At 38.8% G+C, this 17633-nt stretch overlaps 1 protein-coding gene across 1 annotated transcript in view; it reads left to right on the top strand.

Annotated features, from left to right (window-relative positions):
* The window catches only part of LOC136833859 (uncharacterized), a 177193-nt gene that overhangs the window by 111472 nt on the left and 48088 nt on the right, over positions 1-17633 (top strand). Inside the window, 1 exon segment of the mRNA XM_067096160.1 lies at positions 2816-2891. Within this exon segment, the coding sequence (XP_066952261.1) occupies positions 2816-2891 (76 nt within the window).

Raw genomic sequence — 17633 nt, 5'->3', positions numbered from 1 at the left:
CGTGAATATTTTACAACAAATATGCAAAAATTTGTGCTTTTTCTTATCTGTTTTGTATTGTGTGCAGTAATACACTCTTATAAAAATCCAAAAACTTATTTATTAGAAAAATTTTATAAGTTGGATGTCTTGCATTTTGCCAAGGGGATTGACCACAATTTTCAGCGAAATTTATAATTTTTTTATTTATACAGATGTCATCATTTCATCATTTGGGGAAAAGTGCTGAGGTGCACATTGGTCATTATTTGTTATGCCATACATCAATTTGAAAAAGTGCCACTAGTCATAAGGAGTACATTTGAAATTTATATCAGTACTATATCATAATTTAACAAATCATTCCTTGTAGTGGGGATGGTAGTGGAATTCCCCCTTAACTATAAAACTATGCAGAATTTTAACTGCATATTTCATATTCATGTCATCACATGCCATGTTATTTATAAAAAAAAAAAGTCATAAGCACGCACATGTACTTGGGCAAGGTAGTTAATTTTGATTAAATGAACTAAGAACATTAACATAGGTAACAAAAAAATAAACAAGCCATGATTAATGCATGTAGACCTGGACTTTTGACCAGGTAGTTGGGGCTTCAAATAAAGTTAGTAGTTTAAGTTAAATTTAAATGCATAACCACTTATGCTACATACACTGCACTGAGCTAGTTTTTTTTATATAAACTAAAAAGTAAAAATTACAAACAGTAAAAAGCAAGAAGTACTAAAATAAAAACAAAATTTAAAAGTGAAGTCAATGATGGGCATCATAAAGATAAAAGAGGTGCAGAGTATTTTTACATTTCTTCTACCATCCATGGTTGAGTCAGTTTTAATACTTCCAGGGTACCTAATAAGATGCAATCCTCAACTACTTACAGCACCTGTAACATAAAAATTTGTACATAACTATAAGTGCACAAATATTAACTGTATATACATTTAATTACTAGAATCCCCATTTACTACTATATTGTAGGACTCTACGGTAATTTTTAATAATATACAGTAATACTCGAACTTGCTGAGTCTAAAGCAAGTGCCAATTCATACAGGCACAAGTTTTTCACGGAACCTGAATCCAATTGTCATACATAAGTTTTCACAGACTCACTGAGAAAACACTGCAAAGTTTATTAATTTTATGTAATTTATAAAAGCTAAGCTTTTATGTAAACTAAATAATACTTTAAATATTAAAAGTAATAAAACTCTCTTTACTGAGATGAGAGAAATTTATGGTACATGCATAACAGTATGTTTATTTGGTTTGTATGATAAATAAATTTTTTACCTCATAATAAGTACTAATTTTCAGATATTAATAAGATTAAACAATAATGGTAATAATAATAACATTAGGGAAAAGACCTTCCTTTATACAGGTTTTGTTAAACAAAATGGCAGTTTCAAATTTTGTATAGTTACGCTCAGTTCGTCTTGTCAGTTGCTTTTCTTTGCTGGAATGGTTGCAAGCAATTGACCGATATTCATATCCGGTGGTTTAGTGATGTGTAGGAGGTAGTTTCGTGGGATGTCGACTAGTTTCGCCCTTTATTAGGGCATCATTCAGGACAGGATCGCAGGATGTAATGGCTGTAATGGGTGGATTTTTCATCTTTTATCTGTGTCTGTTGGTTTGTGGAGTTAGTCGCTTCATTTTCATTGGCTATCCGGCCGCGACGTCATCGGAAAGGCGGCTCTGGATTGGCTGTCTTCGAGAAGACAGCCAGTCAGAAATAGTATACTAATGTTCACACTCTACTATATTCTTACGTTAACCATTTATTTCTTTTTTTTTTTTTAAGGGTAATGTATTAAGCTAACTTTTAAATGAAATTACAGTAACTTTTATTTCCATTTAAAAAAGTTAATTTAATACTGAAATTTCATCTTCATCTAAACTAAGAATAACTCTCTCAAGTGTATGTTATTCTTTCAGTCTCGTAATGATAAATAATTTCATTCACTTAAGTACACTCTCTCTCTCTCTCTCTCTCTCTCTCTCTCTCTCTCTCTCTCTCTCTCTCTCTGTTAGTACCTGGCACATTTTTACAACTTATTATTTCCCCTGTATGTTCTTACCTGCACTGTAGATAGCTTTAAATTGATCTAATTTTTTACCTGTGTTATCTACGCAGTTTAAATGCACTAGTGTAGCTAATACGTCTCTAAAACATAGAGACATAATAACTAAGAGTTGTATTAGTCAAATAAAAACATTGTTTTTTAAGAAAAAGCATTTCAGAACAAAGAGAAAGAGACGAGAATAAAAAGTTATTAAAAAGAGGTTGAGGAAGATTCTAAAAATAGATCGGTTGAGGGGAGAGAGAGAGAAATTCTCATCCAACTCAATTTTTATGTAAACCATTTATTTTCTTTTTTAAGGGCAATGTATTAGCTAATCTTTTAAATGAAATTACAGAACTTTACTTTAATTACAGTAAATTTTAATTTCATTTAAAAGTTAACTTTGTAATTTGGGAGCATGATTAGGTCATATGAAAAGCTAAACTTTGCTGGCTACATTTATTAGCATTTTTAGAGACCATGCCAACCAAACTTAAAATTCATACCTCAAGGGTTCTGGAACCCAACCTTTGTAAGTTCGCTGGAACATGATGATATGATTATAGTTATTGTTATGGTGGGTATAAATAAAATATTTATATTTACATATACAAAACATATGTAAGACTACAGGAATAAGTACAACTTTTTTCTAATAACAAAGCTGTTTTATCAAATAGGGCTTAACTATACAAAACCTCAGCTCAAGTATGAATGGCAAATTGATCGTTCATTTTTTCCAGTGGGTAGTGACCAGTTCAGCTGCCATGAGCACAGTCGTCTTGGTTCCAAAGAAAACTCCTAGTTGCCTGAATGTTGGTACAGTACTGATAAGCACTTGCTTATGCCTTAATGTGCAGTCTCCCATGATAAGTATCTAATTAATGACAGAATCTTCACTGAACTTGTATGTTAACAGCATGTTCAGTCCTTTTGAAAACATTCCGAAACAGAGGAAGGGTAGTACTACTCGGGCTGAATCTGGAGAAACCACTAAGTGGGTAACGGTTCCAGCTTTGCCTGTGCCTAGAGTATTAAAGCTATAGAAGACACCCTTTACTAGGGTCAAAAATTGATTCTACTTCCATTTTGAATAAGACCCAAAGTTGTTCACAAGCAGAGGTGCAGTTGATCTTGATTAATTTCAAAATAATTAACTTTCTGAACCAGATTTGAGACTGAAGTGTCTAGTGACTTAGAAAAAACAAACCAAATGATAGGGTACCCCATTTGCCACAGTCATCCCAGCTGTGATGATTTGGACCAAGTCATGGGCAATTTGAATTTCCTTTTTGAAAGAAGATGGTGAGTCAAATGATAAAATGAATTTCACTGATAACGATTTCCATGGTGAAACCACTGAAGTCTCGGAGTTAGAATTTCTTAAACTGATATGTCAGCCAACACTGTTTTTGGTCGTTTGCTGGAATTATCACATATCAAAATTATTTTCTTTAGCAGAAAGTGGGGATGAAAGTAGAAGTTGAAATCATTGCTAGTTCATTAACGATAGCTTTTGATGAGAAAATTATTTTCTCCGGATGTACCATCTGAAGATGAATTTGCTACATGCGGTGGTTATTCCTTCATGCTTCAGGGATAAGTTAATAAGAAGAATAACTCCTGATCAATTGTCTAAGCATTCAAGTTAGAACAACAGTGTATGAATTACTTCAATATTTTTATTGGCTGGTATACATAAATATGTATCTAGATTTTGCAGGACTGTCATATTGGGGAAAAGACAATTAAACCAGCTCCTTTGAGACATCTTTCTATTGTAGAAGGCCATTTTCTAGGTCCCCTCATTGACTGGGCTCCCCCTTCCAAAACCAAGAAAGAAAATCAGTATATACTCAAAATGATGTTTGCAATGAAAAAGTATTCGGAGCAGTTTTCAGAGGAACATTAGAACTAAAATGCTATTGCCTGTACTGGAAAAACTCTTCACTCTGTTTGAGTATCCCAGTCTGTCTGACCAGAACAAATTCACATCTGATTTATTTCAGATGTTATGACTTGCCTTGCCTGGTATCAATTAAGTGCTTATCATCTGCAGAGCCAGGGTGCACTAGAAAGTTTTCATCAGACTCTGAAGAACGTGGTATCAAAATTCTGCGTGATTAAGATAAAGGACTGGGAAGAAGGTTTGAACTACGTATTGTATACGGTAAAAGGTACTTTTCAGGGGAGTCGATGTTTCTCTCCATTTGAGCTTTTGCTTGGTAGGGATATCAGAAGACATCTGAAGTTGTTGCAAGAAACTTGGTTTGACAGTGAGAGTAAAACTAGTTTTAATGATTACATTACTAAACTGCAAAGGAAACTCAAAATAGCCCGTGATTTATCTTTGACAATTTTGGCAAATCCAAGAAAAAATGAAATCTATGATTGTAACTCTGAAAATCCAAGAGCAAAAATGAAATCTATGATTGTAACTCTGAACTTGAAGTGTCAAACCTGTTCAGTCTCCCAGCCGCTAATGAAGAATTAGAGGAATTTGCTTCTGGTGATAGAAATTCATTTCTCGCTATAATGTGGTTCCGGATTCCCACAACTGTAGGTCCCGTTGCTAAGTAACCAGTTGGTTCTTAGCCACGTAAAAGATCCAAATCCCTTGCCAGCCTGGGGAAATGTGTTAATCAGCTCAGTGGTCTTAAGAAAAAAAGAGGTAAAGTACTTTTTCAGTGATTTAGAATCTTTATTCCTACTTTGTATAAATTCTTGAAAGGAAGGAGACAGAATGAAGGTTTGTACACGTTAATTTTATTAAAGATTATCTTGATAATTGAAAGTTTACCTAGTAAAGGGGATGTGATTACTTCTGTACTAGTAGTAAAAGTTAAAACTCAGAACTCTGATTTGTCATAAAAAATCTTTCAGCCAAATTAAGTCGTTTATATCTTAATAAAATGTAAACTGTTACTCATGCAGTTTAAGAGGTGTTTGGTTATGTCACTAAAGCCTGCATCAGTAAGTCACGATGTTTGTTGGTTGTAAAGTAGTTAAAATTCAGAACTCTGGTGTGATTAAAAATTTTGGGTAGATTATCAAGTCATTTATCTCTTACCAAAGAAGAAGATTTGAAATGCTCATGAAGTTCAGAGATGTTAGAGATGTCCCTTAAGCCCTGCACAGCAGTCAGCCGCAATGTTTAGTTGGTTGACGGTGCCTTTCCAGTAAAGCAGCCATTCTACAGACTGCCATGTGAAAAGCCGAGGATACTAAAGCAGGAAGTGGATTTCTTGGTCATCCCTCTGTATACTCGTTGAAGAAAGATGGAAGACATTATATGTGCACTGATTTTCACAAGGGTTAACTCTATGGCATAAAAGATTCTTAATCTTTGCCTCATGTAGAGAACTTGATTGACTCTTGAAAATTCTAAGTTTGTGACAAAGCTGAATCTTCTGAATGGGTACTATCAAATTCCTTTGACTGATAATGTGAAGGGAATTTCTTCATTGTGACTCCATTTGATTATACCAATATAAGCAACTCCCATTTGGTATGACCAGTGCACCAGCAACATTTCAGTGGTTGATGAATATTGAAATGGCAGGACTAGAAGGAATTTTATCTAGATGATATAGTAATTTTCTCACATAGATAGGAGAACCACATAAAACCCATCAGTACTTTTGCAAAGTCTTCTGAAATGCAATTGACAGTAAATCTACAAAATTGCAAATTTGAAAAAGCTAAATTTTTTCTACCTGGGTCACAAAGTTGGAAGTTTGAAAGCATATGGTAACTTCAAAAATTGAAACAGTTGCTCAATGGCCTAAACCAAAATCAAGGAAGGAAATCCAATGAATCTTGGGCATTTGTGGTTGTCTTAGCAAATTTTCCTAATTTTCGTAATGAGGCTGCCCCATTAATGGACCTCGTGACTCAAAAATTTAAATTTAATTCGACAGTTGCCTGTAGTGATGCGTAAAAAATATGCTTGTTACTGCTCCCATTCTAAAGGCTCCTAACTTGACCAGCCATTCTGTCTGCATGGAGATGCTTTAGGGGTTGGAAGGTAGACACCCCTAACTCAAGAAGGAAAGGATGGGGTTATGATTATGTTTCGTTATTTCTCTCAGAAGCTCTTGCTCTGTCATGGATAAAGAAACCCTTGCATTATTGCTTGCTTTTGCAAAAGTTTGAAGTCTCCTGGACAGCAGTAAAACAATTGTAGTGTACTGGGACCACAATCTGTAAAATTCATCTCTTGTATGAAGAATCGAAATCGAAATTAAATCCTCAGCTTTACACAGAGGTGCTTGACTCTTCAACCCTACAGCATAGATATCAAACACAAAAGATGGAAACGACTGTATGTTCCGTCATTTAATATATTAATATATTTAACTTTCTGTGACTAATCTTACATTATGCACATGAAAATAGTCGTGTGTTTTGCAAAGTAATTCTTTTATTCTGATACGGTAGTGGCATTTCTTACTGTCCTATAATAAGCGAATGTATTTAGCATGGTATTTCATTTTTGACAGTTGTGCTATAAAAAATTCCATTGAAAATATTGAATGGAGAATTACAAAGGAAGAGGAAAGTTATAAGATAACTTTCTCCCAACTCTTACACTGTGAAGAGTGAACTAGGTCAATGCAAAATAAGTTTTGAGAAGAAAGTGTCCAGGACCAAAATAGGGAGGTAAAATGAGACAAGATGGCTGTGGTGTTGATGGAGAAACAATGATGTACACTATACGGGTGTTTCGAAATTAGAGGCCCCCTCCTCTACAGCATAAACTAAAATTGATATGGACAAAAACAAAAAGTAATTCAGAATAGGTATTTATTTAAGTTTCTCTCTGAGTATTTGATATCTTGTGTGGCCTCCATCTGCCTGTACCACAGCCTGCACTCTTGAGGGTATGATTTTAGCAAATCAATAAAAGCTGAGACTCAAACTCCATTTCCCTGAGCGCCTCGGTCACTTCTCTTCGCAGGTCTTCAGATCAGTATACTATCATAGTTCACAGTGCTCGCTTCCAACAGGATCCTTTAAGATACTGCAATGTTTCCACACACATTACGGTCAGGGAGCTACCTGGAAATTCACTTGACGAGAAGAAATCGATACCACTGTTTTATAAGCAGCTCCTGTGTCTGAAGAGCTTTGGAACATGGTATTATCATGCAAAAATGGGACTTCTTCAACAGATAACACATTTTCAGGATCTTTAAAAAAATACTCACCAGTAAGCACAGTTTCTCTGAACATTTGTCATTCCATGACTGTCCTTTTTCTTTGATGATCCACATTAACCGTTTGACTGTGGAACAGTGAAAAATTCCCAAACATTCATGAAATTTCACAAAGCGATAGCTTCACAGTCATCGTGATATCAATCATACTTTGCAGCCCAAATTATGACGTTTTTATTTTTGGCTTCCTGACTGTGTAAATGTTTTTAATTCATCTAATGCGGCAACATGGAGAAAGTCAAATTCATCCCAATCTTTAAAATGAACCACAAAACCTGGGAATTGTGTCTTCTCTCTGTTGCTGAGTGATGTTGGGCTTGCTGATAACATGAAATGGCTTGATACCAGATTTTTTCAACTCACAATAACAATATAGCTTTCTTCTTTCCCCTTTTTGTTTATAGTTTCAAGCACGAATTTATGTAAAACTTTCTTGGTCTTTTGACCCAGTAGTTTTGATCAGACCTTCCAAGATTCTCCTCTTTTCGCGATGACAGTCAGTTTGGATTTTGCCAGTTTCTTTTAACAAAGTCATTCATCTCTTTTAATGTATTTAGCTATCCAGGACATGAAGTTACTGGATGCACCAGCATTTCCTGGCCTCTCTGAAGGTTATAAGGTTAGGTCAATATATCAGTCCTTAGTCGTTAGTAGCTGTATCTAACTTGGGCCTCAGTTGCTAAAATACACTAATTGTAAAATGAAAAATAGGTTAATAAAAACAGAGAATAATGTTACTTGTTCAGGATTACCAGCAAACATAGTCGGTTTCCATTTGTTCTTTCATGGGTTTCATATTTTTTTAATTTCAGTAACCTTAATAATACTTTCTTGTTTTTATGTTAACTGGTAATGGAAAAATAATACTTTCGATGTTTTCAGTAAAATAGGATCAACTGTGGCATTATACTTCATTCTTAGGTTTTTGGTATGGGGAAAGCCCTGAATCTTTAAATTTTTGTAGTTTTGTTCACTGGCATTAATTATCTTTTTTAGTCTTCTTGATCTGGTCTCTCTTGTTTCTCTCTCTCAGTTAGTGATTATCTTAATATTTTTTCCTAATCACTTGAATAATAGTTTATTTTAAACTAACACAAAAGCTTTAGAGCATTTTTGTTTCTAGGACCGTTGTTTCTTCCAGCTGAATTTAGAAATTTTCATTTATCCATTTGTTCGGATATGACATAACACATGTCTTCCACATATATATCGCTAATCATTTTGATTTATTCATAGTCATATATAACTTCAAATGTTTGAATGCTGTTCCCAATATGTATATTCCTTTCTACTTTCAAGGACAAAAATCGGAAAGTGTTTGATGTTCTTTGTTGTTTTAACAAACTCATATGAGAAAAATGCTTCGGGAGTTAAGGCCAGAACTTACTGCCCAATAAGAATAATATTATGATACTTAAGTTGAAGGCTGTTAGATGATACTAAATCTTAATTATTTGTCATTTTCGTTTACCTGCTCATGAAACCAAACAAAAAGAAGGTTAGTGTTCAGGGTCATATAAAATGCTGATTAGAAAAATAATTTTTCACACAATAGGGAAGAGACTATATATAGGAGGAGGAATGGAATATAAATATTATATATATATATAAATATATATAATACTTTATATAACAAAACATTAAAATCAGTACCTGTATATAAAAACAAAGAAAATAATTAAAAATCACATAAATCTTATAAACAGATCAAAAATAACTCAAGCCCAACACAAAGGTTATACAAAACTGGATATGTAAAAGCGTAGAAAAAACCCGAAACAAAGTAATACCAAAAAACAAATACCTGCGTCACCAGGGGACTGCACACACACACATACACATGACTAAAATTATAAAATCAGCATCTCCCGTGGACCTCTCTTTTTTTACTATAAAGGTTTCAATTTTAAAGAATCAAGCTTTCTACTATTGCCAGCTTCACGGGGTCCAGTCAACTAGGGGAAGAATGGAAAATCCCAAGCATAGATTGTGATCACTATTTTTGCATGATCGCGTATGGCACTGAATGGTGGTTTTGCTAAAAGACTGGTTGTTCTAATAGATTTTCCTAAGCGTTCAAACCAGGTTGCACTGCAACTTGGCGCTTTGTTCAGTCACGTATATTGCAGTTAGTAACTCGAAACAGAGTGGTCATAACTAAATAAAGGATGTTTATGTACAACTCTGTTGATTTGAGAACTCTTTTAATGAAGTAGCCCGTTTTCCAAAGGATGAATCTGATTATACATAATATATATATATGTATATATATATAATATAATAATTATATAAATGTTTGAGGCAAATATAATAAAATTACCAAACATATATCCAGCTGAAAAAAATATATGTATATAGAATATATAAATTTATATATTTAACCTGGTTCTTACTCACATCAGGATCCAAGGCAGGTCTTTCAATTGGAAAAGGCTGACTGCAATGCCCACTAGGCCATACAAGGAAAGGTAATTTGGAAACTGAGGAGCAACTGACCCAGGATACTTTACCTGGGCAGTGCTTGCTGCTAAACAAGATTTCCCCAACTTCCCGACTGGAATGACCCAATTGACAGCATTTCAATCAATTATGGGGAATGACAGGCAATCCAAGATAAGAATCAACCAACACACAATCACTGTGGAAAATTTGAAATATATTTTTGACTCTCATCAGGAGTAACCAGGTCTTTCAATTGATTGCATGGTTGGGCGATTTCAGAATAAAGAGCACAAGGACAAGTCTATGTTTGAGAATGCAGCTGCGTCTGCAATTTGATAACTGCCAGCATACACAAGGATAATTTCCCCGATCTTCCCGACTCAGCAGTTAGGGTGCCAAGATAATGGATTCTGGTGATATGCTCTCATTAAAATTATTCTAGACTTGTGAGTGGTCTTTGTGATAATTCGCACTTCAAAAAGAAAAGAGTGCAGTTGGAGGTTCAATCTGATGTAAGGGGTAAGATTTCTGTTCTAGTAAATATGCGTTATAATTATATCTCGAAGGCAGGAGGGGCAGTTCGAATTTCACGGTGGGTCAGCTCTGGGTGGTTGGAAATGGCTCTCTGGTATGCAACTAGGTACCTAGAAAGGTGAACGTGGATTTCAAAGTGAGCTAAGGGCATGCATAGCCCTATTGTATCGGTCTGCTGATATCGAGGTGAAAGACCTGGAGGTCAAGGGCTGTTAAATTATCGGATTACACGTGATTGTGTCAGGGCTTATTTTATCTTATTCACTCCAGAAGGGATAATGAATTGGAAATGCTTCAGATTGGGTCATTCACCTGTTTCGGAAATGTTGGGAATAAAAGGAAAATGGTATGCATGACAGTTATATACCCATGTTCCCCAGTTGCAGTTGCTCTCAGGTTCCAACTTCTTTTAGACTTTTATGGCCCAGTGGGCATCTCCATTCACCTTTTTATCTGAAAAGACCTGGGTTCGATCTGATGTGTGTTAGAAAAGATTTCTATGACCAAACGTGGGAGTGTTGTTATTTCTATCTTATTAGGGGAAGAGATAAATTAGAATGAAATGCTGTCAGTTAGGTCATTGCTGAGTCATAAAGTTGGGAAAACTCGCTGGTATGCAAACAGTTTAAGGTTTAGGTTTGCCTTGGGTGCAGTTTTTTCTCAGGTTCCAAATTCTTTAAGATTATGGCCTATGCATATAAGATTATATCAATTGATATATACCATGGGTTATATATGATATGAGTCAGATATTTATATCTATTCCACACGTGATTGTATATATTATTATATATATATATATATATATATATATATATATATATATATATATATATATATATATATTGTTACGTGTGAAGTCTTGGTTGATCATGTATTATTCAATTTACGTAATTTTCTGACCCTGCAAACCAAGATTACACGTAACCTGCCACTGAAGCCAAAGTTAACCTCAAAGACAGACGTTAATTAGCCAAGGTCGCCAGTTAGGGTTATTAACCTTAACAAAGAATATTTGAGATGAATTTGATTTTTAACTAACGGTTCTTCCCAAACTTTGGACCTTGAGGCATACAAAAGCATCGAGATTTAACCTGATTTTGCTTACCCTAAATCCTAGGTATTTTACTGGAATAATGGGGTTGAAGCTAACAATATAATAATTTGGCTTAATCTAGACTTTGTAAACACATATACCCTAAGTGGTGGCTGAAGGAAGAAAACAAAGAAAAAATGTGAAATACAGAAAAGTACTAGTCAATCGCAAGCTTCAACAAGAATCGGACTTACCGTGAATGTTGAGTCCGCTGCGCAAACGAGGGACCTCAGGAGTCGTATTCTGGCAGTCTTCCCAATTCACTAATTAAGTTAGGCGTAGGAGGAAAAGTAATAAAGAACAAAGAATATCGTTATTTGGGCCGCACGACGCAGCGTCACCCTGGTTCAGCGACCGCTGGGATCTCTCTGACCCGACCTCGCTTCGTTCCCGCCAGGTGAGGGCTTATTTGCCCTGGGCAATCCGACCTTGACAAAGGCATCGTCGAATGCATAGAATAAAGCTTAGGGCCACCATAACTAGGGTCATTGAGCGTAAACCCTCTGAGGCTTAGGGCCCTAATGCCTAGCATATTTTGTTTACAAACTTTCCAGCCTATGCGGCGCCATTTGTCTACTGCGGTGATTGTTATTTTTAAATTGCCTACAGCCTATAGACAGAGATGTTCTCTGTCGAGTCAATTGGACTAATATTCCTACACCTAACTACATCGAGGCGAACAGCAGTAATATTTATAAAAGCTCCCCCTTAAGAGGGCCTTCACTCCCTTTGGGCGTGAAGGTCTATACTAAACAAGCTGTTCGCCTCTCGTGAGTTACTCTCCTTCCCTGAGCAGATTAGTCCTGGTTAGCCTACCTAGCTACAGAACTACCTAACCTAGATAGGATATGAGCTATATTCACTACTTTTACCTAATTCTAATAGTACTGGAAGGTGCTCACGGTTATTATAGGCTACCTCCTACAATCATGATGTGTTTTAGACCTAGCCTAGTGGTACATTCTATGATATTCTAGCTAACCTATCCTAACCCGACCGTAGCACCAACATAAGAGTTAATATTCTAACTAAATTACAACATGGTTTATGTTTAATACAATTAAAATTTACTAGTTAATTCATGAGGTTGCCTCATATGATAAATGGGTGCCTCACTGAGGTCTTAGGCCATGCGTGTCACGAGCATCGTGGCTCGTTTCACAATAGTTAACATTACTGAAATTAGTTAGGCTACTTACATGATTACTGCGGCTCGGTGGTAAGTGGAAGGAACAAGGTTACTAAATTGATGTACCGTACTTCAAGGTGGCCTAGGCTAGGTACAAATAAAGGAAGAGATCACACTGGCTACCTTCTCTGGGCAAGGGGCCAGGATCACTCTTAGATGTTAGGGCACTGTGCCGAGAGGGCACTAGTGCCAGGATGAGCGTATAGCTCGGCAACTACTGGGCTCTCTTCCGCCCCTTCTTCTTCTTCTTCGGGTTCCTCCAAGGCCTATCAGTAGCTGGCCTAGCAGGTGATGAGAGCACTGACTCCGGGGACAGGCCAGAAGGGCTGGCAGGGCCGAAGTCAGGGGCAACTGCAAAAGCTGCGGGAGGACTCCTACCCGGCTGCTGCGACAACCGGAGCGAGCGATCTCGACTTCTGCATCCGAGGATGCCAGTTCCTGGTCTTCAAGGAAGGGGTACCATTTCGATCCTCAGGGGTTCATCCCCTGAGTCAAATTTGCAAAGAAGAATCTTGCAAAGAAGTAGTTTGTTGGAGGCTCTCCAGTCGCGATGATCAACTGCATGGGAATCCTAAATCTCGGAGGAGGATTAAGCCTCATGATTTAGACCGGCATAGGGGCCTTTTCCATTGGTAGCTCAACGTCCGTGGCGGGGAGTCTGGCACTGCTCAGTGCTCGCAAGTGGCACTGGCAGCAGTTGAGGGTCAGGCATGCCTGACAAGTGGTCCGGAGGTGCAATACCTCGCGGACGACTTGTGTTTGGCTGCGGCAGATTCCTGCCCCAGCGATCGTAGCCTCTCGGTAGAGTTTTGTTCGGGGCGTCCGCTGGGCGTTGCTTGTTTGGGCAGCCCTCCCAATTTGTGGAGTGGTCTGCCCGCTTGCACGTCCTGCAGCGGTACTGCTCCTCCTGAATCTCTCTTGCGGAGGGAGGACCTCTTGGTGGGCCAGCCCTTCGCGATTGGAGAGGGCTAGGCCTGAAATAGGTTGGGTGGCCCCTTCCGCGGACCACTTTGGTGGGCGGAAGGTGGAGGTTTGTCATTTTTGAGAGTTACAATGGGGCCTCCGTGGAGGAGGTAACGTGGCTGCGGAGTGGCGTTGGTAACGGGCTTCCGCAGAGAAGATCCCGACCCAACAAGAAGACCACTCCGGGCCGAATTCCACCTACCACGCCAGGCGGTGGGGTATCGTGCCCCAAGGTGTCATAACCTGGAGTTGGACCGTGGGAACGTGATGGTGTGGCCCTCTATCCACTTCATTTCCCACCGGTTTCTTCGTCAACCACAGCACCGCTGGCACTTTGGGCCCTAGTGATCAGGCTAATGTCTGCCGCAGTGTCTACTGTGACCGGAAGGGTCACTGGCAGGCTAGTGCTCTGAAGAGGGCCACCGAGATGAACTGGGTTTCCAGTCTCTCGGGGTAAAGGATCGGTGCGGACCAGCAGCAGAAAATGAAGTGCTGATTAGGTTGACAAATTTGGTGGTGGGGACATGATGTGGACAGGCCGGAGATCCAGCATTGTAGTGGCTAGCAGCCCCACAGGATCTGCGGGCCTTTTGGATGGGCTCGGTGGCCTGCAGTAACTGTTGGAGGAGAGGGCTGAGCGGATGAATCGGGAGCGGAGTCCTGGCTGGTAGGGTTAGGCTGCTTATTAGTGCCGAGTTTGTATCGGCACTCAGCTTCAGCGTGGCCCCCTTCTTGCAATAGTTGCATATGGTCTTGCTAGGCAGTCCATTCTTCCGGGCGAGTGGAGTTCGAGAGGTAGGCGGAGGGATGATTCGCTTCTGAGAGGTGCTATGCGACTGATTGAAGGTTTCCACTAATCAGCCATGCGACAAGCTTCCATAAGTGTGGAGGGCTGTTTATCGTTAAGATATACCGCAAGGGGCCCTGGCACACATTGAAAAAGGTCTTCTAGCATGGTCCGATTGAAGAGATCCTCAAGCGTCGTGCAGGCCAAGGAGTCGAACCAGCCCGTACCGGACTGGGTTTTGTGACATGCCCATTCCGTCCAAGACCAGCCGACTTCCTTGGCAAGACCTCGGAACCGTTGTCTCCATTTTTCTGGGGTTATCTCGTAGGCCTTTGTAATGACTCTACGAACTTCCGCCATGTTGCCTCTCTGGCTCTTCTCCAGTGAGCGAAGCGCTGCCTTGGCTTTTTTCCTCCATATGCTTGGCCAGTATTAAGGCTCTCTCCGTCTCCGTGGTGCTGTAGTTATCGAAAAGAGCCTCGATCTCCTCCAGCCATGCTTCTGGCTCGTCCTCAGTCCACTTGGGGACTAGGGAATTGATGCTCGAAATTGGAGCGTTTGATGCAGCAGGTGTAAGACTGGAGGCTTGATGGCTAGCCATAAGCGGCATTCTCCATTTTCGCTCTCTCAAGCTCGAGCTCCTTCTCCTTTAGGGCTAACTCAGTTTCCTTGCAGGCTAACTCATGCTCCTTCTTTTTCTTCTCTTCTTTCTTCTCTTTCCTCTTCATACTGCCTTTGCTCGGCTTCATACTTCCTCTGCTCGAGTCTTTCTTCCTTCTCCCCCTTGGCCAAGTCGTCCACTTGCTCCTTAACCCAGGTGGTAAGTTCCGAGCCGGTGAGACCTGCCCGTAAATCCCCAGCCCCAGGAAGGTTTTATAATGCTCTGCTGCCATGGTTCTGGTGGGGAAGGGCGTCTAACCGGGTCGACTGGGCGATTTGGGCAGCGAGGAAGTGTCTCTTCAATGATGTGGCACCCTTTCAAAAGGTGGCACTGTAGTTTGGGTGTGCCGTGTACAGGTCACACTGGTGGCACTCAGTATCCCTAGGCACTGGTGCAGGTTAGGTCCCAGAAGAACCTTCTCTTCTGTGTTCCTTTTGGGTTTGTTTTATTTATTTTTTTTTTCTTTAGTGGCACTTATGGTGCAAATGTGTTCCTAGGGACCCTCTACTGGAGTCCAACTAGGCTATATGGGAGGAAAGGCACTCTACACCTGCAGAGTGCAACAATCGAATGAGAGAGAAAGGGAAGGTAAAAGAGAGAGAGAGAGAAAGAGAGAGAGAGAGAGAGAAGTAAGTAAGCTATTCAAGTGATGACAGTGCTGCAAATTATTGGCACTGTGGAATAAAGTGAATTTGGGTTTTTTTTTTTTTTTTTTTTTTTTTCCTAAAGATCCTCGTGAGTGGCTGGTCCCAGTACCGCCCCAGTGCTGGCCCCTTCTTTTTCAGAGGGTGAAAACTACTGTTTGCTTCGGTCTGGATAGCAGGCCTCACTCGTGACCGACAGTTTATCACTGTATTGTAATTACTCTTAACTTGTCCTCATCTATTGTGGGACAGAGGTGTTTCTTTTATTTGGTTTATTGTATTCGAATTAATTAGCCTAGTGTCGGCCGTTCTTTCTTTGAAGAGGTCACGAGACACTTAGGTTAGGAATGCTTACTTGAATGACGAGAGAGAGAGAGAGAGAGAGAGAGAGAGAGAGAGAGATTTTCAATCAGCTAATTTCTTGCTGCTTGAGAACATGTAAACAAAAGATTTTATACATGCACAATGGCATGGATCTTAATAAAATGATATAGATGTCGTCTTGACTTCCTTAGGGATTACTTTATTATCTTAATTTTCCTGGGAGCCACGTCACAAAAGTTTATCGTAAAATTTTAAATTTTCTTTATATGATTTTATAGTAGGTATTTGTATAGAACTTGTTATTACTCCTAACTAAGGCCTATCTTTCCTGCCTAAATTATCTTTTGGTTTTTTCTAGCTAAGATATTAGGAGGTGGGTTCGCTACGAAAAGCAAAAAAAAGAATGCCCCAAGAGTGGCTCGGGCAGATTGGTCACAATAACAAGGTCTTTGAGATGGCGGCCAAGGGTCCCGTTAGGCCTAAATTTCAAAACAACCTCGGGCGGAAAACCCTAAATGGGTTTCTCTCACAAAAGGAATTTCCAAGATGGCGGGTATTTTCTTTAGCAAACAAATTCAAAACAACGAAAAACAAATGCAGGTATCCAGATTTTACTTTAAATATACCAATCATGCATAGCGTTTTACGTTACGGATGGAAAACTAAATTACCAAACAACTTTGTGTCTTTTGTTATCGTATTCCTCACCCGGAGAAAAACAAAAGAATGAAAAATAGATGCTGGATTTGCCTGCGTAAATTTACGTTACTGAAATGTATTTTATTGTAAATTACTATTTCAGTTCGTTTGCTACTTCACTGACACGGTTTTGAATGATTCCGCTATATGCAAACAATAACGATCGGAATTGCCGACGCGATTTCTAAATTACTTTGTGTATATGAACTGGGCTCCGCGATTCGGCCTTTGAATTCGTTACTTGAACGACTTGATCTCACGATCCGAACACGGTAAAATGTCCTTGTCTTAACCGTTATAAATTATGACTCTCTGCTCTCGACGCACCCTTTCCTACGCTAATTCTCGCTACACTTGTTATTATAACTATTCTCTTTACTGCTTATTATTATGCCTCGTTCCTTGTTTGGAAGAATGAAATGGAGTTCGATATCTGACTTTTATTTTTTTGGAATTAATGTATTTTTAATTTCCTTTTCTCCAGATTCTTTCTCTAAAATGTACTTTAGATTCTATGCAAGGTCGCCAATGTTACGTGTGGTCTTGGTTGATCATGTATTATTCAATTTACGTAATTTTTACGCCCTGCAAACCAAGATTACACGTAACCTGCCACTTGAAGCCAAAAGTTAACCTCAAAGACAGACGTTAATTAGCCAAAGGTCGCCAGTTAAGGGTTATTAACCTTAACAAAGAATATTTGAGATGAATTTGATTTTAAACGCAACGGTTCTTCCAAACATTCGGACGCCGAGGCATACAAAAGCATCGAGATTTAACCTGATTTTTGCTTACCTAAATCCTAGGTATTTTACTGGAATAATGGGGTTGAAGCTAACAATAAAATAATTTGACTTAATCTAGACTTTGTAAACACATATACCCTAAGTGGTGGCTGAAGGAAGAAAACAAAGAAAAAATGTGAAATACAGAAAAGAACTAGTCAATCGACGGCTTCAACAAGAATCGGACTTACCGTGAATGTTAAAGTCGCTGCCAAACG

Source organism: Macrobrachium rosenbergii, chromosome 52 (genome assembly GCF_040412425.1).
Source record: "Macrobrachium rosenbergii isolate ZJJX-2024 chromosome 52, ASM4041242v1, whole genome shotgun sequence".
Lineage (NCBI taxonomy): Eukaryota > Metazoa > Arthropoda > Malacostraca > Decapoda > Palaemonidae > Macrobrachium > Macrobrachium rosenbergii.
The sequence above is the reverse complement of the archived record's forward strand: the minus strand, read 5'-3'. Positions and strand labels throughout refer to the sequence as shown.